At 45.4% G+C, this 24,336-nt stretch overlaps 1 protein-coding gene and 1 long non-coding RNA gene across 3 annotated transcripts; one reads left to right on the top strand and one right to left on the bottom strand.

Annotated features, from left to right (window-relative positions):
- The first annotated feature begins 5,968 nt into the window (after window positions 1–5,968).
- GORASP2 (golgi reassembly stacking protein 2) lies at window positions 5,969–19,333 on the top strand. 2 transcript variants are annotated; one of them, XM_072341738.1, is made up of 10 exons: window positions 5,969–6,135; window positions 12,299–12,379; window positions 13,160–13,363; window positions 13,794–13,880; window positions 14,320–14,450; window positions 15,032–15,164; window positions 15,290–15,413; window positions 15,772–15,861; window positions 17,472–17,567; window positions 18,277–19,333. In XM_072341738.1, the coding sequence occupies exons 1-10, from the start codon at window positions 6,073–6,075 to the stop codon at window positions 18,594–18,596; spliced, it is 1,329 nt and encodes a 442-aa protein (XP_072197839.1). In that variant the 5' UTR covers window positions 5,969–6,072; the 3' UTR covers window positions 18,597–19,333. The 2 variants fall into 2 exon arrangements, with proteins under 2 accessions (XP_072197839.1, XP_072197840.1); XM_072341739.1 differs by having other exon boundaries at window positions 15,775–15,861.
- Window positions 18,611–24,277, bottom strand: LOC140254757 (uncharacterized). The gene is made up of 5 exons (XR_011904306.1): window positions 23,782–24,277; window positions 22,158–22,238; window positions 21,441–21,624; window positions 21,123–21,298; window positions 18,611–20,713 (listed from the first exon to the last, which is right to left on the bottom strand). It is a non-coding gene; the product is annotated as an uncharacterized lncRNA (long non-coding RNA).
- Between the last annotated feature and the right edge of the window lie 59 nt (window positions 24,278–24,336).

Consider the following 24,336-nt stretch of genomic DNA (forward strand, 5'->3'; position numbering starts at 1 on the left):
TGTGTTCAGCCTTTGTGGCAAGTATAACAAATGGAGCATCATTCAGGATGGGACGCAGAAAGATTTAACCCATGACTCATTTTTAAATTCAGGCCTCTTTAGCATAAGGCTTTCCCTGTGCTGCTCACATCCAGTAGAGTCTTAACATCTCTCAGCAGAACCCGTCCACTGATAATAAGGTCAAGCTATACATTTGCTTTCCCGTTCTCCTGCTGTTTTATCTTGAAGCATAAAACTTGAGCTGGAAAACTTAGAGCAGGATTTGAGGTATTTTTTGCATTTACTGAAACCTGTCATTTCTGTTTCAATGCCAGCTCTCAATAATAGCAGCTAGAAGCAAAATGTAGCTGACCTTTATTTAAGATACAAGATCTTAGAGCCCTTTATAGATCCAAAACAGAGGTGGTACACATCACTGTACATGCACCCAGACATACTCTTTTGTTGAATTGACTATGTCAAGCAAACAAACAGAATTTAATGTGCTATTGGTAAAAAGGATTGTAGCAGCAAATCCCTGACTACCACCCAGCAATCTTGTAAGCAATTTCTAAAACTCCAAATTTTTGGCTAACCTCTTGGGTCGAAAATGATTGACAACACATGTAAGCATCATGTAATGGAGTGGTTGAAAATTACTTAATTTATGCTCCATTATGATCCCCTCTTATGCAACATCTCTGGCTAAAGTACCCCCAAAGCCAGCTGCTATCTACAGCTGAATAGTAGCAGGCCTATTAAGCCTCTTAAATACTCGCATTCAAATTCCTAAATTGGGTGGTCAGAGCCTTAGTCTGTGCAATTTACTTCTATAATTAAGATCCTATCGGTGTTTCTATTATGAACCCTCTTTTCAGCCCAATATATTAAGGAGACTTCTTTTCTGTCTTAACAGTGAAGCCAACCTATTGTCCATGATTTCATGTACATTGTGCTAGTTCCTAGTTAATAATCAGGCAACTCTTTGAAACATTCTGACATTTTTCATTAACTCTGTGCCCTCTCCTAACAATTCATCAATGCATCTTCTATTGTGGGTACATGTACTTAAAGGTTATTCTTCTCTGAGATGCCTGCTTTTAGTCATACACCCCTGTAAGGTGGAATGATACAAAAACGGTAACAAAGATGACGACAGATATTCAAAAGGTTATTTATAAGGAAAAACTCACCAATATGGATGCCTTTGCTGGAAAATGCTGAGGCAATCTTCACCAAGGAACAATCCCCAAGAGATGCTGCTTTAGTGGTGGTCAGTCCTTAAATGAGGTCTAGAGGAGATGGAGTCAAGCTCCACCCCTTCCAGGAGCACAGCTCAATTACTCTCACCTGTGCTCCCACAGCTGACCCGACACTTGCCTCAGCTGATTAAGCAGAGGCTCAGGCTGTGATTGCAAATTTCCCATACATTCCCTTAAAAATATTTAGCGTTGCCCTTCAGGCCAGAAATGAGCAATGACTTGACTACTTGAAATTGTCCCCAGAGGAGTTCTGGAAATGCATAGATATTGTATTTAGGGACATGGTTTAGTGGGCCGTACTAGATGTAGGTGGGTGGTTGGACTAAATGATCTCAGAGGTCATTTCCAACCTTTATAATTCTATGATTCTGTGATAAGGAGTGTAGAACAATAAATTCTGAAGTCAGGGGACTGAGGACATCCATTTTGCAACACCCACTGCGATATTCAGGTGCACATTTGCAAAGTTTCGTAGAATCAGAAGGTGTGTATTTTGGGGTTTCATTTACAGTCTTCTAGTCTCAGGTGAAACCACTGTGGCCACAGAAAGCAAGCAGAGGTTGTCAAATGATGAAGAAGTATTCTGTCAGAAACCTACTGCTATCACACCTTACTTGTCAAATTTGTTCGAAAACCATTTACCATTTTCTAATTCAGAGAAAACTGCCAGGGCTTCAGTGGCTTTGGGAAACAAGCACAGGTAGCCCACATTACAGCCAATCACTTCCACAAGTCAATGTAATTACAGTTTCAGTTCATTTTCTGTGTCCTCCTAATAGAACCTCTACAAAATTAGTTTTGTGGAGTTTCTGATTTCTGAAATAAAAGCCTAAATTCTGGTTTCAGCTCACTTGAGGAAGAAGGCTGTAAAGTAATTTTACAGTCCATCTCCCTCTGATCTGTTGATGGCATCTGCAGTGCTCAGTGCAAATTAAAGCAGCCAGAGGAACTGTTCCTGATAATAACCAGAGCATGACAATACTGACTACATCTCTCATGTGTCCTCCTGCCAGAAGCTTGGAAGGGAGAGCAGAGAGCAGTTCTTCCAGCTACCTGCAGCCCTACAAAGATGCAGTGTGCAAGGTCTGATCCTGCTGATAGTGTGGCCCTTCCTCCCACTGACGAAAGGAAGATGCTGCACACTACAGTATTTGCAAGTTTGTGTTTTTAGCTGATGGCCTACTAGCTCCAGCCCCTCTGGGTGGGGACAAGTCACTCCTCACTATCTCACACTAACTGCTTCCCCTCTTTTGTGCAATGGTGTAAATCAATGCAATGAGAATTGTTGGATATTTTATAGTGGTAAAAAATGTCTGGAAGTTAAGACTTGGAGGTCAAGAAAGAGTAGTGTCTTTGTGCCTTGCTGAGCACAAGGGAGAGCGAGCCCTGCAGCACTGTCATTGGAAAGACTGTGCTGAGAGCTCCCTGCTCAGCTAACCAAACTTGCTTTTCATTCCCTTTTCAGCTGCATAGCAACTAATGACCATAAAAACAGCTCTTAAAAGCCCCACATTATTCCTGTATTTAATTAACTTTTAGAGCATCAGACCATAGTATTTAATCACAACCTGCCTAGTTTCAGGGATTGCTTGATCTGAGGCTCACTGGTGCTTGGCTTCCATCGGAAGCGATTCACTACTGCTTGTCTTTGCATTTTGCACACATGCTGGTCTTTTTGCAGCTGTCTTCTGTAGCAGGTCAAACGCGGGTCCTTCATCCTCACACCTCTCACATTTGCACACATTCTGACCTCCTCTGTCTTACTTTTATTATTAGATAAGCTCAGCCTCAAAACACCTACTGCTCCTGAACTAAGATAAAGCAGTATCTGAGTGCTGCTGCAGTCTAATGGATAGGTGTAAGGCTTCTCTGTGTCAGCAGGCTTTTAGGGGCCATTTGTGCAAGCTAAAGCTACTCTTTTGTGGAGCTGAAGGACCTACATTTTATGCCCTGTAGTAAAGTGAAATACTAGGTACTAAAGTGCACAGCCAGGTGGATGCCTTCCAAGTAGCCATAGTTTGTTCCCTGACTGTTTCCAAAGGAGACAGGATCTCCTTGAGCACTGCTAACAGATGAATTGTTTGCAGACATCCATCAGACTGCTGATGGCTCCCTCCAAGCCTAGTCCTGTTATGCTGTGACTGGACTCAGCAAGCAGATGTTTTGTCCTGCAATTCTTTGTGCCAAACAATATACTAACAGCAGGAACAACTGAGATTGATTAAGGGATAAAAGTTGTTATGATCAGCAGCTGCCTTGTGACCTATTCTCTTCTCAGTCACTGGGCACTGTTGCTCTGTTGCCTTAAACTCTCCCCTCTGAGCGTTTTATTACCCTACCTATAGAGATGCAGCCTCCCCATAGCTCTGGTGTTGATCACTTAATTTTAAAGGCACACATTGGTTAAAATTATGTGCTGATTCTTAACTATGCTTCATAATCTTTTGTTCTGGTACATTTGTGTATATTTGACTTTAAGGCCATTTCTGCAATAAATCATCATTTTTTGCCTGTCTTAGCTTCTGAATGCTTTGATCAAACAATGCTTTGAGTGCTGCATACAGCAGCTCCCTTCCTGCCACACACACATTGGTTTCTCCATCCATCTTCATTCTTGCTTGCCTAGCGCCCATAATGCGGAGGGATTAAGGAGGAAAGTAAGCTGCTTTTCTTCAGCCACTGCATTTCCTGCTCTGTGCAGGATGGATGGCCTGTGCTGGAAAGGTTTGGAGCAAGCCCTCTCTGAAGAGCAGTGTGGCTGTTTTGCCTGCTGGAAACAGGATTTTAGCCCTAGCTGGCAGTTTCAGAAAGGCCACTTCCACATCCATCTTATTCACACAACGTGGTGTGCAGTCTCCAGACTAATAATTCATCATTTGCACATATGTGCCACATCTACTTCATTATTTTACTAACACATTAGAAGGGCCTTGATTTATTTGTTAAGTGCATTATTATTCATATCAGACAATGACATGTTGTTACCCAGGAAGATGCACTTGCTATCTCATAAGTAATTATGTCAATTGAGTTTTCATGGTCCTACCACAAAGCACAGCTCATTAACTTTAATCACTTTTGAAATGCAGCTGCTGAGATACGTATGGAAAGGAACAGGTAGGTTATAGCATTGGCTAATTAACGCAAATGGAGTTTATTCTCATCAACTCTTAAGCTATACTTTCAGGTTGTAAGGTGGAATGATACAGACATGGTAACAAAAACAACAACAAATATTCAAAAGGTTATTTATAAGGAAAACTCACCAATATGGATTCCTTCGCTGGGAAATGCTGAGGCAATCTCCACCAGGGAACAATCTCCAAGAGACGCTGCCTTAGTGGTGGTCAGCCCTTAAATGAGGTCTAGAGGAGGTGAAATCAAGCTCCACCCCTTCCAGGAGCACAGCTAAATTACTCTCACCTGTGCTCCCACAGCTGACCCAACACTTGCCTCAGCTGATTAATCAGAGGTTCAGGCTGTGATTGCCAATTTCCCATACAAGGTATTGTGTTCTGTATTTCCTACATAGGCTTTGCATCCTTTTCCCTTAAAAGGGTCTTCTGTTTTTCTTTGTTGTTACAGACTGGCCTTCCCTATAGAACACTGGACTGAGTTCACAGATATTTCATCAGATAAATCTGGTGTTTTAGTTCAGTCTTTCATGGGATTGCTGGGCATCCACAGAGAGCATCCTCCTTTACCCAAGCGGAATGAGCCCCAGAAGAGCAGTGGCACTGACTGCGGGCTGAGGCGCTGTGGTAAGGCAGCTGCCCTAAGGAGGTGAGCCTTGCAGCTCGCATCTCCAAAAAGGGGCCGGTTAGTAACTCTCCAAAGGGGCTGATCTGAAAGGTGCAGAAGAACGAAGCATGCTTGCCCATTTCTGGGATCACTGCATGCTGGCATGAGACATTTACAGATCACAGAATCACAGAATTATCAAGGTTGGAAAAGACTTAGAAGATCATCCAGTCCAACCATTTCCAATACTTCCCAGCTAAATCATGTCCCTCAACACAACATCCAGTCTTTCCTTGAACACCACCTTGGTCAGTGACTCCACCACCTCCCTGGGCAGTGCATTCCAGTGCCTGACTACCCTTTCTGAGAACTAATACCTCCTAATGTCCAGCCTGAATCTCCCCTGGCACAGCTTGAAAACATTCCCTCTGGTCCTATCACTAATGACACAAGAGAAAAGGCCAACCCCCAGCTCACTACAACCTCCCTTCAGGAAGTTATAAGGTCTCCCCTGAGCCTCCTCTTCTCCAGGCTGAACATTCCCAGCTCCCTCAGCCGCTCCTCATGAGGCCTGTGCTCCAGACCCCTCACCAGCTTCGTAGCCCTCCTCTGAACGCGTTCCAGGGCCTCAATGTCCAGATCTCCAGAAGAAAAGGGAAACAGAACTTCTTTGGTTGTGTGAGAACGAACTGACAACAGGACTGACAGCGCCCGGGCGGACTGACGAAGTCCCAAAAGCTCCGTTACCACCCGCCGTCGTCCCTCCGCTGCTCCTGAGCCAGGCGGAGCTGAACAGGCGCCTTCGCTCTGCATTTCAACTCCGGGCCGCCAGGAGGCGACACCGCGCCGGAAACGAGCGAGAGGGGCGGAGCTCACGGTGTCGCTGCGCCGCCTTCGCGGCCGTTCCTCTCAGCACTGTGGCCTCAGCCGGCCGCCGTACGGCATCACGGCCGGCGACGGCCCGCGTCCGGCAGGGGGCGCTGTAGCGGCGTCCCGGCGTGCCCTGCGCGCGGCCTGCCCCGCCCCTGCCGAGGCGGGCGGGAGCGAGTGCCACGTCCGTGCCGCCGGGCTTTGTGCGGCCGCCGCCGCCATGGGCGCCTCGCAGAGCGTGGAGATCCCCGGGGGGGGCACCGAGGGCTACCACGTCCTGCGGGTGAGGGCGGCGGGCGCGGGCCCTGGGGGCCGGTAGGCCGGCGGCCGCCGATGGGCCTCTGCCCCGGCTCCGCGCCCCGAGCGGCCCCCCCCGGGCCGGGGCTGAGGGCGGCGCGGTGGGGGCCCCGTCCGGGGAGCCCCGGACACCCCAACAGCAAGATCGGATCGCGCTGCCGCTCCCGGGGCCGCTCCTGAGTCTCGGCCGCGCCGAGGGGCCCCGGCCCGGCCTGCTACGGGCTGCGCCTGGGCTGCTGCCGGGCCGGAGGGGTGACGGGCGGGGGTCGCTTCTCCCGCTTCTCTCCCCAAAAGGCGATCGTAACGCGCTGAGCGCGGGCGGCGCGCTCGTGGCGGCGGGCTGCTGTCAGTCGCTCCGTCGCGGCAGCTGACCGGAGCTGTGGCGTCTCGGCGCTGCCGGGGTGGCACGTCGGGGTGCTGCGGGACAGCGCTGCGCATTGCCGGGCCGTGTCTCGAGACCCAGGAAGGCCTTGCTGCTGCCGGCGGTAACCGTGCGGCCCTGCTGCGCCGCAGTTCCGTGCGCAGTAATGATGTGGTTGGCTGCGCCGGAGATCTGTGAGCAGCCAATTCTGAGGGTCCTGGCTGTAGCACAGGGCTCGCACTCGAGCAGTAGGTGGGTTCTGCCCTTGGATCTGGTGCACGGGGCAGCGCAGGAACTTTGCCAGCAGTGTTCTGACAGTTGTGTGCACATCACTGCGTTTGCCGCGTGCCATAGTGAGAGCAGCAGCACCACTATGGTGAGTGCTGCTCTGGGGGGCTGTTGGCATCCAGCCTTCCACATCAGCTCTCTGTCTCCAGCCGGTGCCACCCTCTGGGCACATGAAGGGGTACAGGGACTGCTCTTGTGAATTAGTGCTGCTTTGGCTTGTTTGGTTTCTGTGTGTAGAGAATGAACAGGGATGGTCTCCAGGCATTAAAATCTCGTGTGATGCTGTTGAAAAGCAAACGGTGACATTCTGAGCAGATCCAAACAGTCACGTGCTGACACTTCCATGTAAGCTAAAGCCAAGGCAGTCCTTGCTTATTCATTTTTATTTAAGTAATATGTAATAATCCATTTTGATTTTTCTTTTCCACCTCAAAATATGTGCTGGTGGTTTGACAGGTGAAAGGTGTGCTCTGAAAGAGACTTGTTCTTTCAGCATGGGATGGTGTTAACATTGACTGCTTTTTACTTTTGAGGGCTGTAGAATAAGCAGTCTGCAGTTAGTTCTGTCGTACTCATCAGCTCGTGCTGCTTGATTAGAGCACACTGTGGGTCTCTGTCACTGCCCTACCTTCCTGCTGATGTCTTCAGATGCCGCAACCATGAACAACTTTCTGTTGGTAGACGTTGAAGTTGCATCATGAGAACTGCGTGTTAGGAAGCCATGGAACAAATGGGGTCTGTTTTTCAGAAGGACCCTGGAGCCCTATAGAAGTTTCCAGCAAGGATAAACAAAGTGAGAGCCACAAGGCCCAGGTTTCCTACAGTGAGACATCGAGACAGCACAGACCACCTCTCTGCTGAGCTGGTGGGAGGTGCTGTGTTGGTCACTTGGAGTGGGACTGGAAACACAGAGCGAGCGAATAATATGAAGGCTCTAATTGTTAATTTTTCACATATTTTCTGCAGATTGCTTGAGCCTTTTGGCAATCCTGTGCTGCATTTGAGCAGTATTGCTCTCATTAGAAGTTGGCTTTTTTTTTAATCATGCACATATAACAGGAAGGATGAATACACTGTGGAAAGAAAGCAATTTCATCACACGTGTATATGATGGGAAGAGTTGCTGGGGATTGTCCTGCTGGGCTTCATAGACACTGAAACACAACTGGTTTTTCTTGAAGAGGGGGCAAAAGTTACAGAGTGTTTTGTTGCCGTAGTCTCTTCATAGGCAGACCCAGTGATCTGTCACGTGCTTGAAACAATATTTTGGAACAGCTTAATTTGTCACACAAGCTTTTGCTGAAGACTTTTCTTTCATCATTCCTGTAACAAGCTGCTAAGTTTGTCACTAATGCCTCCAGGCCAACTGCACGAGCCCTGAGCTCCTGCTAGGAGATGTTACTGCTGGTTGTCCTTCTTTTGGAAACAGATGCGTGTCCTTTAGCATAAGTGATGTGGCAGAGTAGAGCAGCAGCCTGTCTCCGTGCATGCTCCATACGCATGTTTCTGCTCTTCAGACTAGGTGGAAACAGAATTTATATAGAATCATAGAATCACCAAGGTTGGAAAAGACTTAGAAGATCATCCAGTTCAAACATTCACCTATTACTAATAGCTCCTGCTAAACCATGTCCCTCAACACAACATCCAGTCTTTCCTTGAACACCCCCAGGGTCGGTGACTCCACCACCTCCCTGGGCAGTGCATTCCAATGTCTGACCACCCTTTCTGAGAAGTAATACCTCCTAATGTCCAGCCTGAATCTCCCCTGCTGTAGCTTGAAACCATTCCCTCTGGTCCTATCACTAATGACACAAGAGAAGAGGCCGACCCCCAGCTCACCACAACCTCCCTTCAGGAAGTTATAGAGAGCTATAAGATCTCCCCTGAGACTCCTCTTCTCCAGGCTGAACGTCCCCAGCTCCCTCAGCCATTCCTCATAAGGCCTGTGCTCCAGACCCCTCACCAGCTTTGTTATATATAACTTATTTCTTCAGCAGCGCAAATGGAAAACTGCTGTAATTTGCACACACTTGGAGCAATCGGTCAGTTCATCCTGAAATAAATGATCCAGGATGCTGGAGATGATGTTGTGTTTTGTGCTGCTCTCACCAACAGCGCCCGGAGTTGAGATTTCTAACTTAACTGGAGTGCCTCCGTTTGCTGTGGTGGGGTTACGAACATGCAGCCATAAAGAGGGTTTTTCTCTTCTAAAGGGGGGAGAATCTATTTCTTAAAAAAGCTTATGAAGCCTTTTGTCTCCAATGCAGGCTGTTTTGTAAAGAAATTCAATACAGTTATGCCATGTCACATGTTTGAAATAGCTGATGGAATCAAAGTAGTTCTCTGAGACCTAACAGGAATGGCTTACAGACTGTATGTCATGAACTTTTATTGCCCTTTATGGAGTGTGTAAAAGAAGTACCAAGCAAATCTGCTTATGCAGCATTTTGTTTCTAATAAAGTAAATACTATTTAGAAAGGGTTTCTTATTTTGGGAGGGGAAGCTTTAGAGCTCCTGCTCCCTACAAGCTGTGTGTGTAGTGCTGAAGCTAGGCTTCTATGAGGTTGAAGTGGTGCTTGTAGAAGATAAGCTACTTTCAGAGGTGATCATAGAATCATAGAATTCCCAGGTTGGAAAAGACCTTGAAGATCATCAAGTCCAACCACAGCCTAACCATAGTACCCTAACTCTAATAACCCTCTGCTAAATCATATCCCTGAGCACCACATCCAAATGGCTCTTAAACACATCCAGGGATGGTGACTCAACCACCTCCCTGGGGAGCCTATTCCAGTGTTTAGCTACCCTTTCTGTAAAGAAGTGTTTCCTAACGTCCAACCGAAACTTACCCTGGCTCAACTTGAGGCCATTTCCCCTCGTCCTGTCATTTGTCACCAGTGAGAAGAGACTTGCCCCCCTCTCACTGTAAGCACCCTTCAGATACTGGAAGACGGCAATAAGGTCTCCCCTCAGCCTCCTTTTCCTCAGACTAAACAGCCCCAGCTTCCTTAGCCTCTCCTCATAGGGCTGATTCTCCAAGCCCCTCACAAGCCTTGTTGCCCTTCTCTGGACCTGCTCCAGTACCTCCACGTCTTTCCTGTGCTGAGGTGCCCCAAACTGAACACAGTACTCGAGGTGAGGCCTCACCAATGCCGAGTGATGAGAGCCCTCATCTGCTTCCAGAAATCATGTTTTCCACATAGCTGTACATGCTGTAGGTCAGGGCCTAAAATTGTGACCACAGCCTTATTATAACATGTACAATGTAACACCTACACATGGATATAGAGTTACAGTGTTTGGAAACATGTTCAGCAAAGTGCAACTTTGTACTTACTGAAGAAGTTTTCTTAGTGATACAGTTGCTTTCACCTTGAAACCTGTTCCCTGACAGCAAGGCCGAGCAGCTGAAGTCCTACACAGTTAGATGGGGCTGAAGGGGTCCCAAAACCTTCCTCTTCCTCCTGGCATTCAGCATTCCATGGATTTTCTTCACTTGCTCTTAAAAGCCTCCTGGGGTGGCAGTTCCACAGCTCTGCCTCTGGTTTTGTTCACTGAAAGACAGTTGTGGCATTTACCCGCAGGTGTCTGTAACTTATATGTCTGAAATAACAGCTGGCTTTTAGAGAACGAGGCTTCCCAAGCGGCCACACGAGGGATCTTGCCTGCTTTAGCAATGTTGTGAGTGATATCACTTGATCGTTTTTCTTCTCCTCAATCCTTACTCAGTTACAAAGATAAGTGACTCAATACTTGGGAAGTACAAAGATGCACCGAGGGCTGAGAACTTATGTATGGATAAATGGGATTGTTATTATTTCTGTTGGTAACAGGAAGGTCTTTGTGCCTTCTTGTTTCCCAGAACGCTGGTTATCCTTTACTGCTGCACCTCCCAGAAGCACCCTGACCTCAGAGCTCCCTGCAGCGAGCTGTGCTGTGTGCTGGCTGCTAGAGGCTGGAAGTGGGGTGCCGCTGAAAGCTGGGGGCCGTGGTGATGTTGTGGGTGGCTGAAGGTGTCGCCTCCTTAGTGGAATGAACTCAGTGCTTCTGCGTTGTTTTCTGGGACTGTCAGGTATAAAAATACTTTTCCATCAGTGTCACTGGGCCCAAACAAGGCTGGAAAGTACAGAACTGTACCTGAACCTGTACATCACGGGCAGTGTGGTGGCAGATAGGAGATGTCTGGCTGTGTACTTCTGTGTGATTTATGCAGCTGCAAGGCTGTGATTTCCTGATGGATGCTGATGCATTTGTAGTCCTCATCTATTGTAGGTGCTCCTACAGAAGCATCTCCACGAGGTGCGGCTGGCAGAGCCGCAGGCTGCTTGTCTGGTGCAGAGCTGTGCTCCCACAGCTGCCACATGGCTGCCGAGCCGACAGCCAGCACCCCAGTGCAGAGCACTGTAGGCAGGCACCTTGCAGAGACGCTTCTGCCTGGAATTGTGGGCTTCTGTGATGTGATTTCTACCTCAGTTGTTTTTATTGCTGTGACTGGGATAATGTCGAATTTGTACTTGGCTGTTTTACCAAGTTTTGAAAGCAATTAGTGGAACTACTGATTCCGGATTATTTTTTCTTTAATGAATGTTGAGACTATGGGACACTGATGTCCTAGGCTTCTGGCATCTGCTACAGCAGGCTCCCTGTGAGTCATCTGAGCTTTTTCCAACCTCTGACTTTGTGAATGTGTCAGGAGGAGGTAAACATTCATACAGGCCAATTTTAGTAGCTAGCAAGTGTGGGTTTTTTTTCTCATATTACAGTATTTTTTTCTGGATGAGTCATATTAAGAAAGTTCAATTCCTGCAGAAGCAGACGGGCACTGAATGAGTGTCTGGATTTGTACCAGCTCTGTCAGGTGGATTAACGTGTGACAAACCACATGGCTGACACTTCGCAGAACTTTCAGAAGGTGACTGTAGCTTGTAGAAGAAAAAGCTGTGGAGTAAGAGGAGTCGGCTTACAGAGCAGGAAAGGTACACTTTGCTCCAGAGGCTGCAGGAGAAATCTGATAGCTGTGTTGGGGTTTCTTTTGTCTATTGTCAATGCATGTCATCTTGACTAAACAACATGCAAAAGTACATCTCTCAGCTGTTCCCTTTGGAATTAGAAGCATCCTCTCACATTCTGAGAGCAGTGTGGCCAGTCGTTAGGCCCTGTGTGAGCACAGCACATAAATTATTGTGCTGGTGTGGCAGCGGATTGCAGGTTGTGCGGGTGCTCTCACAGAGCAGTGGCAAGGATGTGGTGGCAAGGATGTGGGCAGGTGATGTGTGACCATGGGATGGCAACCTGTGCTCACACAGCTGCAGCTCTGCTTTGCCTCCAGTCAGAACTGAGAGGTTTCTTTGGCGCAGAAGATTAAGTGTGACCAAATGAGAAGTATGTCCATTATCAGTACCTTCTAAAGCTGCGGTTTGTCCAGCTGGAAATATAACTCTGATCTGTAAATCAGCACTGGCACACTTTTGCTGAACTCTTGTTTAATTTTCTCAGGTACAAGAAAACTCCCCAGGTCACAGGGCTGGATTGGAGCCGTTCTTTGATTTTATTGTGTCTATTAATGGTTCGAGATTGGTAAGTATGCTGCTGCTATGCACTATTGACTGAAACAAGCAGCGTGCTGGGAATCTTACTGCTAGAGAGAATTCTGTTTCTTTTATTAAAATATATATATGTTGAAATATATTCTTGGCTTAAGTTAGGAAAGCCTGACTGCTTCAGAGATTGATTTCTTTCACGTTAGAGTTAGAATTCTATCAGAAATGAAGCAGAGGAGTGGGGACGCAGAGCTCTGCAAGTATCTGCACTGGCAGGAGAGAACACTGCCTGCTGCTGTACCTCTCGCTGCTCGTGCTGGTGCCCACCGCGCATCCATAAAGCTGCCAGTGTGAGAACCTCTGAACTCATTTCAGTCAAAACAGGAATGTTGAAAGAACTGTTGTCAAAGCTGTTAGCTGGGCAGGAATCATGTGAGGAAGTTTCCAAGCAGAGCAAACCATCAGAGCAGTAGGAAGAAGCCGTAGGTAAGCTCTTCATGAAAGTATCTGCAGAGCTGCAGGGCACGTCTGAGAGCATATGGAAAGAGCTCAGCCTATGGTGAATTATCCTAATCTCTGTTCTGGGCATATCTGCTCTACTTGAAAGGATTTTGTTCTTTGGAGGCATAAGAAGTAGGCCCTGTAGTTCTCCAAACTCGCAGTTTGGAATTGGTCTTCTGGCATTTCTGTAATAAGAATTTAATTGCAGAGTTAAGAATGCCTGCATTCATCGGGCCTCTGAAATACAAAAGTTGCTGTGGAATGGGATGCTTTCTGTGCTCAGCACTAAACCACACTTTTGTTTGAACGTTCACAGAATAAAGACAATGACACCCTCAAGGACCTGCTGAAAGCAAATGTTGAAAAACCTGTAAAAATGCTGGTGTACAGCAGCAAGACACTGGAACTGAGGGAAACATCCGTCACCCCCAGCAACATGTGGGGTGGGCAGGGCCTGCTGGGGGTGAGCATTCGTTTCTGTAGCTTCGATGGGGCCAACGAAAACGTGTGGCACGTACTGGTACGTACAGACCTCCAGGTATTTTTCTTTCTCCAAAATTTGTTGTTTGCTGTTAAACTTTCTGTCTCTTTACTGGAAAGTAACTTGCAAGGGAGCATGCAAGGCATGAGCTGAAATTGCTCTGTTCTTTGTCCATTGGCTTTGTTTTTTGAAAGGCTTTTGAAGTAAAACAGTGTTTGAGAGCATTAGCAAGTCTTGTATTTGTATCAGTTTTCCTGCACAGTATTCAGAACCCCTTGTAACAGTAACTAATGAGACTGTCATCCAGCCATTGTTTTACAGGCTCAGGTCTGTTTTAGTCCCTGGGTTGAAAACTTGATCAGAGTTGAAGAAGTTTGTCTGCTTGACTCCAGACTTGTGTGAAGTGTGCACGTAAGCTGTTGTGCAGCTCCCTGGCTGTTCTGTTTGTAACTTTCCTTCTTTAAACCAGGAAGTGGAACCAAACTCTCCTGCTGCATTAGCTGGGCTCAGACCTCACAGTGACTATATCATTGGAGCAGATACTGTCATGAACGAGGTATGTGCGTGCTTAAGTTTCTTCACATTCATTTGTTTTTATTCTTAAGTAGAAAGTATACTAGGGCTGTTCCCATCAGTGCTAACTGAAGTAACTTAATACAAAAAGGAAGAAATTCTCACTCATTGCCTCTTCATTGTGCTTAAATGCAACTATGGAAATTAAGAACTGCTCCTAAATCTTTATGGAGGTAGATATTAGACTACAAAACACTCATGTTAAGAAGTTCAAATAGCAGATTTCAAATCTGAGGTTGTTTCATATGTCTTCTGAGTTGTGCTGGCGAAGCACAGTTGTCCTTACGATAAAGCAGCAGCACCACAGCTGCACTGGGTAGCAGTTATTAGGTTTTGTGGCACAAAGTTAGGACTAGGAAGCTGGTCTCATATCGAATTATAATAACTGCATGATAAATAAGCTCATTATTATCCTTTTGCAGACTGAAGATCTCTTCTCCCTTATTGAAACGCATGAAGCAAAGCCATTAAAACTGTATGTATATAACACAGACACAGATAACTGCCGGGAAGTGGTGATAACTCCAAATTCTGCCTGGGGTGGAGAAGGCAGGTAAGGGAAAAGAGTACATTACTGGGAGCGAGGAGGGGTGGGACAACTTCCTTACAGCCCTAGTCTAGAAGCTGCTTGCTTCAATTCTTTGCAGTACCCAGAAAAGACTGGCCTCAGATCCAGGGGATTTCTGCTGAAGTCAATTACACATTTTCTTGAAATTCAGTTTTAGTTAGTAATGCTTTCTGCATTAGACTTCAAATACTAAAGAGGCTGTAGTATATTCTTGCATTATTGCACATACCTTGAACGGGCAGCTGCAAACAACAGGAACGAGTTGAATTCCATGGTGATACAGCTGATACAGCTGGTTGGTTTAAATAACAGTAAAACTGCTGTGCTAAATGTTTATTGCTGAAAGTTACAGAGTTCCTGGTTCTGTTGTCTCATGGTGTTATTTTGCCATAGCAGATACTTGGCCTTCTTTTCTGTAAGCACAAATGATAGTACAGAACTGATCTTGAAACTTGCTGTCACCTTCAGTCCTTTGTGCATTGCTTGCTGGGGAGTTTCAATAATTTTAATTATCGTTATTATAATTTAATCATTTTACTGATTTCTGTGTGTTCATATTTTAAAAGCCTAGGGTGTGGCATTGGCTATGGGTATTTGCATAGGATACCTACCCGCCCATTTGAAGAGGGAAAGAAAATCTCTCTCCCAGGACAGCTGCCCAGTGCATCTCTCAGTCCTCTCAAAGATGGCTTTACAGAGGTAAGTTGTAGTCACCTCTTTGGCTCTGTAATGTGGATTATGGGGTTGCATCGCTTTTCTGTTTTTATTGGCTCTTATGAAAACAAACCATGATCATGTAACCTTCTATTTTTCCTCCTGAAAAGGTTCAGCTGTCATCAGTTAACCCCTCACCGGCGTTACCCCCTGGGCCAGCAGGACTTGAGCAGAGTCTGTCAGGACTTTCTATTAGCTCGCCCTCGACTACTGTCAGTAATGTTCTCAGTACAGGTCAGTATGGAAGTCACTTCCAAAATGCTTGGGTGAATTGACACGTGTTTCCATTGGTTTTATAGAGGGAAGAGGGAAAAGAAATTTCTCTCTTTGTCTTTTCCAAACTTTTCTTAACAACAAAGGCTGGAGTGCTGTAATAACGTATTTCACTCTGAATGTGCTTTACTTGCTCAGGAGAGATTAGATAACTTCTGAATAACACACATTATAGAATACTGTTTTTCTTCATCGGTGTTTTATGGTTATCTAAGGCAAATAACAAATCTTCTGTGAGCAATTATTCATAGATACTCTCCTGAAGACTATGGTTGCTGTAGTACTCTTAAAACTGACATTTGTTTTCCTTGTGCTCCAGCAGGAGTTCCAACAGTCCCGTTGTTACCACCACAAGTCAGTCAGTCCCTTACCTCCGTGCCACCAGTTAACCCAGCAACAACACTACCTGGTGAGTAGGTAACATGGCTTGAGACATTACAAGAAAAAAGGAAAAGGCTGGTTTCTTCCACTGTTTTTTGGGGGCCCGGGGACTACAGCTTCACACAATGTAGGCATTTCATATGAAATCACTTTGATATATCCTCTGGAATGTTATGAATTGTTTTTGAAGAGCCATATGCACAGCACGTCTGTGGCACAGAGGGCTGAGTTGGCAATAAAGCTGATAATCTTTGACCTGTTAGGCCCCTGCACAATAGACACAGCATTGAGGATTTCTCCAGGTGTTAGCTGTGCTATTTGCAATGGTCGTTGATACATTGTTATTTCTTACACTTCATACACTGTATGTTGCAAAATGCTTTGGAAACTGTGAAGCTGCATGCTACTTTGTATTTTTTCCTCAGACATCAGGGCAGAAAAGAAGATGGGGATGGCATTTTTTGTTGCTGCATTCCTTTCACCTCTAAAAACTGTTTTAGTGGCCTCCTTTTTAATGCTGAGGTCGTTCTTCGTATAACTAGATGGCTAGCAGCATACAGCTGCACCTTGCTGTCAACTGTTTCTGCATACAAGGCAGGGAACTTCAGTCCTGTAGTGAGTAGGTAAAATGGCAGGCCACTAAGCTTAGCTTCTGTTAATGGCTTTCCGTTTCCTGTTGCATATTACTCCCAAAGTCTGAAAGTACAGATTTGTCATATGCTTTGTTCTCTGAATAGTATGGTTGCCTCTTGGAGAACTACCAGGATATTGCTTACCATTTGCATGTGTGTAACAGTGAAATTGTAGGTCTTGAATACATCGAGGTTTAAAACTTGAGTGAATCTATATGAAGAAGTTCCTTATTTTTCACACTGGGGGTTGCAGAGAATCAAACCAAAGCTGCTTGTAACTGAACTGAAAGCTCTTTGACTTACATGATGTCAGCCTTCATGGCTAATAAATTTCCAGGTAGGCCAGGAAGGCTGCTTTTAATTGAAATCTGTGCACTGTGGTCTGCTTTTAAGATGTTTGCCCTCTCCTCCCCTTTGTTACCATAATATCAACAATGAGAATCAGAGCTGAACTTCCCTGAACTAACGGCAAAATAGGAAGAGAGCCACTGTGCCAGAAATGCAGCTCTGCTAAGACAGGAAATTCAGAAGGGGAGAGATGTTCTACAGCAAACACAACCATGGGAGGGCATCTGTTGTGTGTGCCTTCTCTATATATTTTTATGTTTAACCTTAGCTATAAAATGAGTACTAATATCAACATTTTCGACCTTTAATGCTGTTTTCTTCTTAATTTCATCCTATTGTAATTTTCTGCACTTATGAAGAACAGAGGGCTTCCTGTACAGGGCTGCAGTCAGACAGCTATCTTTGTTGAAAACCAAGCTTTGGAAAAAGCTCCTGTTCATTCCTTGAAATAAGAAAAGCGCTGGGATTTCTGTATTTTGCAGGCAAATGTTCATTCACAGCCTCGCAGATAAAACTTAGGTGAACTGGCATTTTTGTGTGTAAGGATGGTAAGACGTAAAGCAGTATCATACAGCTTAACTTTATAAGATCTCAGAAACAATCAGAGATAAAGAACAACTCCAAGCTTTGAACTGCCATTTTTCCACTCTTCTCTCAGGTCTGATGCCATTACCAGCAGGGCTTCCCAACCTGCCTGATCTGTCCAAACTTAATTTACCGGCACCACACATCGTTCCAGAAATGGTACAGCCTGGTAAGTGCTCCTGCAAATTGAAATGCTGTAATAGCAGGTCTCTCCGTGACGATCTTTGACGCTCATTTAGAACCATCTGGTGGAGTCCTGAAGAGGATAAATGAAGCGTTTGCTGGAAATGGGAGCTGACATCAGTGCCCAGATTGGGTAGACAAGGATTGTGTTTTGAGAGAAACTAGCACTAAGCCTGCGCGCTTAGTTGCATCTTATATTACCCAATTTATGATCTCCGAAGGGATTGTCCTGTGCCGAGAAAGAAAGTACACAGCTGTACAGGTAGAAAAAGACACAGTGTTTCCTTGTTTGCTAGACAAGGAGATCAAAGAACCTCGAGTAAATGCCAGAGGGTCCAACTAATATGAGATACATAGTTTTGAATCAAAGTGCTGAAGATGCACGTGGAGTAAGCAAGAAGAAATTAGACACTTATATGGAGTAAGTTCTTACTAATTTCTTGTTGCTGGCTGGAAACATCTAATAACCAGTATTGGTATTTTAGTCCCATCTCCCTAGAGGACTAGAAGCAAACTGGAGTTTATTCTGATTCTTTGATTCTGAAATAAATGCATCAGGCTTTGAAACAAACTTGCTGAGTTCTCTCCAAGGATTATACAGGGGCTTAGAGGAGGGAAAACTGTTAATCTAACACAGAATCTGTCTAGATCTGTGTGTGGTATATAGCAGCTGACTGTTCTTTTTTTATTCTTAGGTATGCCAACCCTTCCTTCTTTGCCGCCTTTGAATCTAATGGGAATAACACCTCCACTGATGCCACCAAAATGCGTTCCTCTGCTTCCTTTGGTCACAGAGGTATCCACAGTGCCTACAGATTTGCTTCCCACCATGACTCAAGCTGGAAGCTTTTCTGTTGACCCTGGCACTACTGTAAATGTAGAACAGACCTCTCCGCTCACCTTGGATAGTGCTACCCCAACTTCTAAGGCGACTATTGTTGACAGATCAAGTGAATCCTCTGCTGTGAATGAGAAGGCATCTGGCATCACAGATACACATGCTTCTGAATCGTAACTCCAGATCACTCTGTCAGAATGGCTTGGTATTTATTTAGCCATGGGATACATATTTGAAGAGCAAGCTATCATTAATTTCATAAGTTTGTACTTAATCTTTAGGAGTCCTGTAAATAATATGGAGGTATAATGAAAATAAGGGGATTTATAAAGTGTTCTTGGTGGGAGGGGAAGAGTACTTGTACGTAACCAAAAAAAAAACACAATAAAGAAACATTCAAGGTGGTCAACAGAATTCCACTGCCAAACTTGGACGCGTACGTTTTTAACACAGGCTGATCGCCTTAGCTAGGCCTCTCCTTGCTTCTAAGTAGCAGTTTTTGCTTCTGATAGAAATGAAGCAGTTCCTGCGTGTGACATTTACATACCATAGTTCTTGTCTTTGCAAGTATCTTGTTACCGCAGTGAGGATGAGGATGTTTGGTCTGAGTCGTAAATTTTAACAGCGCAAACTTCCACCTGAAGATATTCCTATTAGAACTGCTGGGTGACCTGTTAAGTAACATGTCGGTATTCAGCTTGTATACAGATCTTTATTTTTACGCTCTTGAGAGAAGCTCGAGCCATGTTTTGTGACTGCTGCTGTGTTGCTTCACACACCCACTGTAAAATGGCATTCGGAAGGGAATAACAGGATCTATGTTACATGTAGCACACAATTCGGCACTTCATGACTTCTGTAAGACAAATTAATGGATTAAGCAAACGTACAGCAATAAATTCCTGGAATTTCATCCTGTGTGACGAAATGGCACATTTATTTCTTTAATACTCTAAGTTTTTCTGGTTTTACCTCAGCTCTCTGCTACAACTCAGTAAATAGGCTCTTCTCCTGAGGAATGGATCCAAGAAGGAATGCCAGACTTCGGCATGCAGGCAGGGTCTGCACTGGTTAGATCCGCTGTAGCAATGAGTCACAAAATCTGCCTGCAAGTGATTCCTGGTTTTTTGGAACCGATGCTGGGATGAACACTGTGGAATTAGAGCAGATGATACGCTTTGTGTAGCCTGGTATGTGTGCTGTATTCCAGCTGACAGCCTCAGCTCCTGGGATCAGATGCTTCCACACTACTCCAGTCCTTCTGTACCACTGGAATTTCACTTACACGTGAAGTCTGATTTCTAGCTGTCATCAGCTATCTGGAGCTTGTCTCCTTTTGGTGGTGCAGTGTGCCTGGTCACTGTATGGAACCAGTAGCTGCATTTGATTGCTGATCCCAATGTTTCAAATTAGTTCAAGTGGCAGCCTTATCTAATATACTTGTTGTCCTGTCTTATCTTTATCCCTTAAGCATTTGTCTTTCCTCTGGCCCTCCAGTGCATGTTTCCTCATCACCTATTATCTATTTAGAGATCCGTTGAAGACCCCAAATCCTTTTTCACATTGCTAGCAAATTTATTTTCTCGAATGCTTGGCATTTGAAGTCCTTCCTTGTTAAGTGCAGGGTTCAGTGCTTCTCACAATGTATCTCTCTCTTCATTTATTTCATTTTCTAACTCCAGCGTCACATACAGCAAAATTAAACTCTGGAATAAGATGATGTTCCCTCTTTTCTTTGCTGCATACAAAGAACATCTGCTACTCCTGAGCTTCATAAAGCCTCACTGGCCTAACAGCCTTTCCTGGAACTTCTTTACATGCTGCCCCAGTCAGAGTCCTCAACAAAGCTGCTCTCCTTCTCTAATCCAAGAGCAGCAGAAATACAAGTTTTGTAACATACCCAATGTAGAGCACTTGTTACCAGGATGCTGATCATAACTCAGTGCCTTCTCTGTTGTTAGTGTGGTATGATGTTCTTTGCAGTACCATCTGAAGTTAGCTGGCCTGTTTTATGCTTTCCAACTGCAAGCTGTGGACTTCTATAGTTGCATAGTTGTCTCTAGTAGCCAAAAAAGAACAGAATGCTTAGGCTGAAGTCATGCATTTCTGTTAGGTATTTTAAGGTCCTTTCCTGACTGCTTTATATATCCACGTTGTGATGATTATGAGAGTAATGGAAACAAAGCGGTGTTTCAGTGTAGCTAGAAGCGGTTCTGCTGAAGATAACACAGCTTCATATGTGGACGTGATTTGGTGGTGCAGAACTTCAGCTGTACCTCCCAGCTAAGAAGATGCTAAAAAAAAGAAAAAAAGAAAGGAAGAAAAAGAGTGAAAATCTGGGCATTTAAAACATAAGCAAGGACCTAAAGTTGTGCTGTTGTACTCTGTCCTGGTGTTTCACATTTCCTTAGCTCAATTTAGTGACACTGTACCTACATCACTTCTTGATGAGAGTTCTGCAATGACTCTTCTCCCCTTAGAAGAGAGGGTCATTTACAGAGGTACTTAGGGTACGCCAAGGGGCTGACAGCTAACATTACCATGTTTCCATGAATTTATGTATTCAGCTGTTAATGCAGTTAGGAATAGGTGTATCAGCTTTATTTTATACACCGACACATGGAATTCTTCCTGTGCTGACAGAAGACAAGGCCACCGTCCCAGAGACAGTAAATCAGAATGAAGAATGTGCACGTGACTTACTGTAAGGTGGAGTGTCGTGTTCTGCAGAAGGCTGCTCTGGGGCCAGTGCTGTTCAGTGGTTGAGATGCTTGTTGCGAGTGCAGCTACAGTTCTGCTTGAGAATCACTCACGCACACTGAAGGGGTGGAATCTGCAGACTGAGTCTCTGCTGCAGAGCCAGGAGACGGCTGCTGAGGCTACAGTCAGAGCACAAACATGGGTGAAGTGTTAACAGTGAGGAATGCTTCATCACTTCAGTCTGGCCATACAATAGGCTCTTTCTAGGACCCTGGCAGCCATTTTTTTTACGCAAACCCATTAATGTTGAACTTCACTCACAAGGCTAGAGCTCCAGTGTGTTTCTGGGAAATAGCAGCGTGGTGCCACGAGATGGCATGCAATAGTTCTTCTTGGCTGAATTCAGAAGACTGGGCTTTGCAGTGATGATATTCCCTCTTCTTTTTTTCTCCAGCAGACACTGTATTCAAATGGTTGCCAGGCTGGCTGCTATGCCAGATATTACCTTGAAGAATCACAAAGAGGTAACTGTGAAACCAACTGACTGAGAGCAGCAATGGGCTGAGCTTAAGCTATTTCAAAGATGCAGAGTTTTGCTGCCAGCTTTCCAAGCTAACCATGGGGGCAGGGGCAAAGACTGTTTTGAAGAAAACAGCTCTTTACAGGCAGGGACTTGTTTTAGATAGTACAATGCTGAAGGAGAGCTCTGGGTAATATTTCCAGCCTCTCAGAGATGTGAGTGAATGCTGATGAAGGAATCAAGCGGAAGGGGGCAGGATAAGGATCAGAGATGTTCGATTGTGATGGCTTCCTCAATTACACACCGCGCCTCATCTGTACTAGTCAAATGTGCTCACAATCCCTCCCCTCCCCTGCCACGGAGGCCTTGCTGCCATCAAGCTGAGGGTTTGGCTCATCAATTGGGGTTGGGCACCTAGAATCTCCCTCATTTTAGGTTTGAATTCTGTAGTGGATGTAGGCAAAAAGATCACATTGCAAAATATTTCTGCATTCGTAAACAGTGTATAAGCAACTCACACTTTGTAGTCTTCTGTGCATTCTTCAGGACGGTGCCAAGGATTCGCTACATGTCTGGGCAGAGCTGTGCTGGGCATCCTGCTGCAAAGCAAAAATTCTTAATGTGATTTGCCTATACCACCTGTGGTAGAAACTCTGGGTTTTAGGAGCCATAAAAGGGAGAGCCAATACTCACCACTGCACACTGGGGTTTTTTAAATTCATTATTTAAGGTGCAAGAATGATCTCATAAAACAGCTCCCCAAGTCAAACAAAACTGCATTCAGCTCAGGTGATTCTTCATCAGTTCTGCCCACCCCGTCACCTACCCCAACTGAGGAATTAAAGCTCCACGACAACTAAAGCACAGATATTTTGTTAGACATCAGACTGCTGCAGGATTCAGTAAGTTTAGTAAGGAACATGTGCCCTTCTCCTGAAGCCTCAACTGTTAATCCTTAGGTGCCACTATGCATAGTGCACAGATGCACTGTGGTGCCAGTGTGCAACCAACAGATCAGAATTTCACTCTGGGAGCTGATCAGTCCTTAGGAACGCCCTTTGCACATTAGGGCAGTTGCACATTAGTACCAAGCCACAGTTTATGTGACACGTTATACTTGGCGTGAGTGATCCCATCAAGACTCATCATTCAAAGGCCACAGACCCAGCCAGGACAGGCATGCAGAGACCTGCTCAGGCTGAGAAGGGTTAAGTGGGGTTCACCAGTTTGTTACCTCCTCCTCAGGAATGCTCCTTCTCCTGAGTACCAGCAGGTGAGTGCAGCCCTGTCTGCCCATCGGTCACACACCCTCCTCTGCTGCACACTCGTGCACCTGCAAAGGCAGAATTTCTGCCCCTAAGACTGCAAATGTGACTGCGCTGTGCTTACAAGCTGAGTACAGCTCTACTGAATAATCGAGTTCTTGGCCTCTGATCCTATGGGATCAGAAGACAGGGCTCCTCCTCAGTTGTGCAATGTTGTACAAGTTTCTCAGCACCGTGTCCTGTATTTGTTACGCTCAGCTAATCCTTTATAAAAGCTGTTGCTCAGTTCAACCACAACAGAACTTCAGAGAGACCACAGAGGTCAGGATCACCTTGGGCAACCCATGGCAACAGGGAAAGCCACTTCTGCCAGCAAAACAGCTCACTTTAATAGCAGTTCTCATGGCTGAGAGCTGTTTACTCTTCGCAGAAGCAAGTTACTGCAAATTTACATGCCTGGTTCATGGAATTTGCAGCTTAAGTGAACTATGAAAGCCCAACAGAGACTGAGAAACAAAACAGGAGAGGTGAACACAAGCTGCAGAGCCTGTACTTGACACAGGCTTCCTAGTAAGGTAAGAAGATGCTGGAAGATAAACCAAAATGTCACTTTAATTAAAGGGCCTTCCTCCAGTAATAGTTATTAGTAAAAGCAATGCAGATCTCTGAGCTGTACTTGATATTTGATACTTGAATATTTGGTAAGGAGTGCTGAACATAATGGGGTCCCAGCATTGGTTCATCTGGACCTTCTGTTGTTCTGTGAGGGCATTACGGCACTGTCTGGAATAAACAGCTCGTTCCAGAGGTCCTGATCCTAAATGAATGTTAGCCACAAACAACCAAGCAACTTCAACAAACTCCACTGCGTTCTCACCTGGTGTTAGAGAAATAGCTTCCATTTCTTCTCACTGCAGTATGCGTGTGCTGTGTCACACAGCTCAGGCAGTAGCTAACAATCAGCAGTGTCCGCTCTGCCACCATCTGTGCCTTATTCTCCAAGCTCATTTCCCCAGAAAATAGAGTTTTCTGAATCTTCACAACAGTCCTCCTTAAAAACAAACCAAAGGCCTCGGACCTCCCACTGTATGGGCCTGGAGATGGCACGCTGGTTGCACGGCTTCAAGATCTGGAAAAATCAAGCAAAGGGAGAAACAGCACAACTTACTTACACAACATCAGAATTTGCAAGAAAATGTTGAAAATTCTACAGACCGTGGCTCATTGTAGCAGTCAGCAGGCACTGCTCAGGTCTGATCCTCCATGACGGTATGGCTGGAATTGTAAGAAAAGATGTGAGAAGTCATTTCCCAGTGCAGTTTGTGCCCTCAGGTGGGTTGGAGTTCTCACAAACCAGGGAATGGAACAAATGTGGTCCCAGGCAGTGACAGCGGCTTCCTAAGGCTCAGCCCTCAGACATCAGGAGACGTTT

Source organism: Excalfactoria chinensis, chromosome 7 (genome assembly GCF_039878825.1).
Source record: "Excalfactoria chinensis isolate bCotChi1 chromosome 7, bCotChi1.hap2, whole genome shotgun sequence".
Lineage (NCBI taxonomy): Eukaryota > Metazoa > Chordata > Aves > Galliformes > Phasianidae > Excalfactoria > Excalfactoria chinensis.

Excerpts from the sequence above, each read along its gene's own strand:
- GORASP2 (XM_072341738.1), top strand. The coding sequence starts at position 6,073 with ATGGGCGCCTCGCAGAGCGTGGAGATCCCCGGGGGGGGCACCGAGGGC. Across the intron at positions 12,380-13,159 it reads CTATTAATGGTTCGAGATTG|AATAAAGACAATGACACCCT; the intron begins GTAAGTATGCTG and ends GAACGTTCACAG. Across the intron at positions 13,364-13,793 it reads AAAACGTGTGGCACGTACTG|GAAGTGGAACCAAACTCTCC; the intron begins GTACGTACAGAC and ends TCTTTAAACCAG.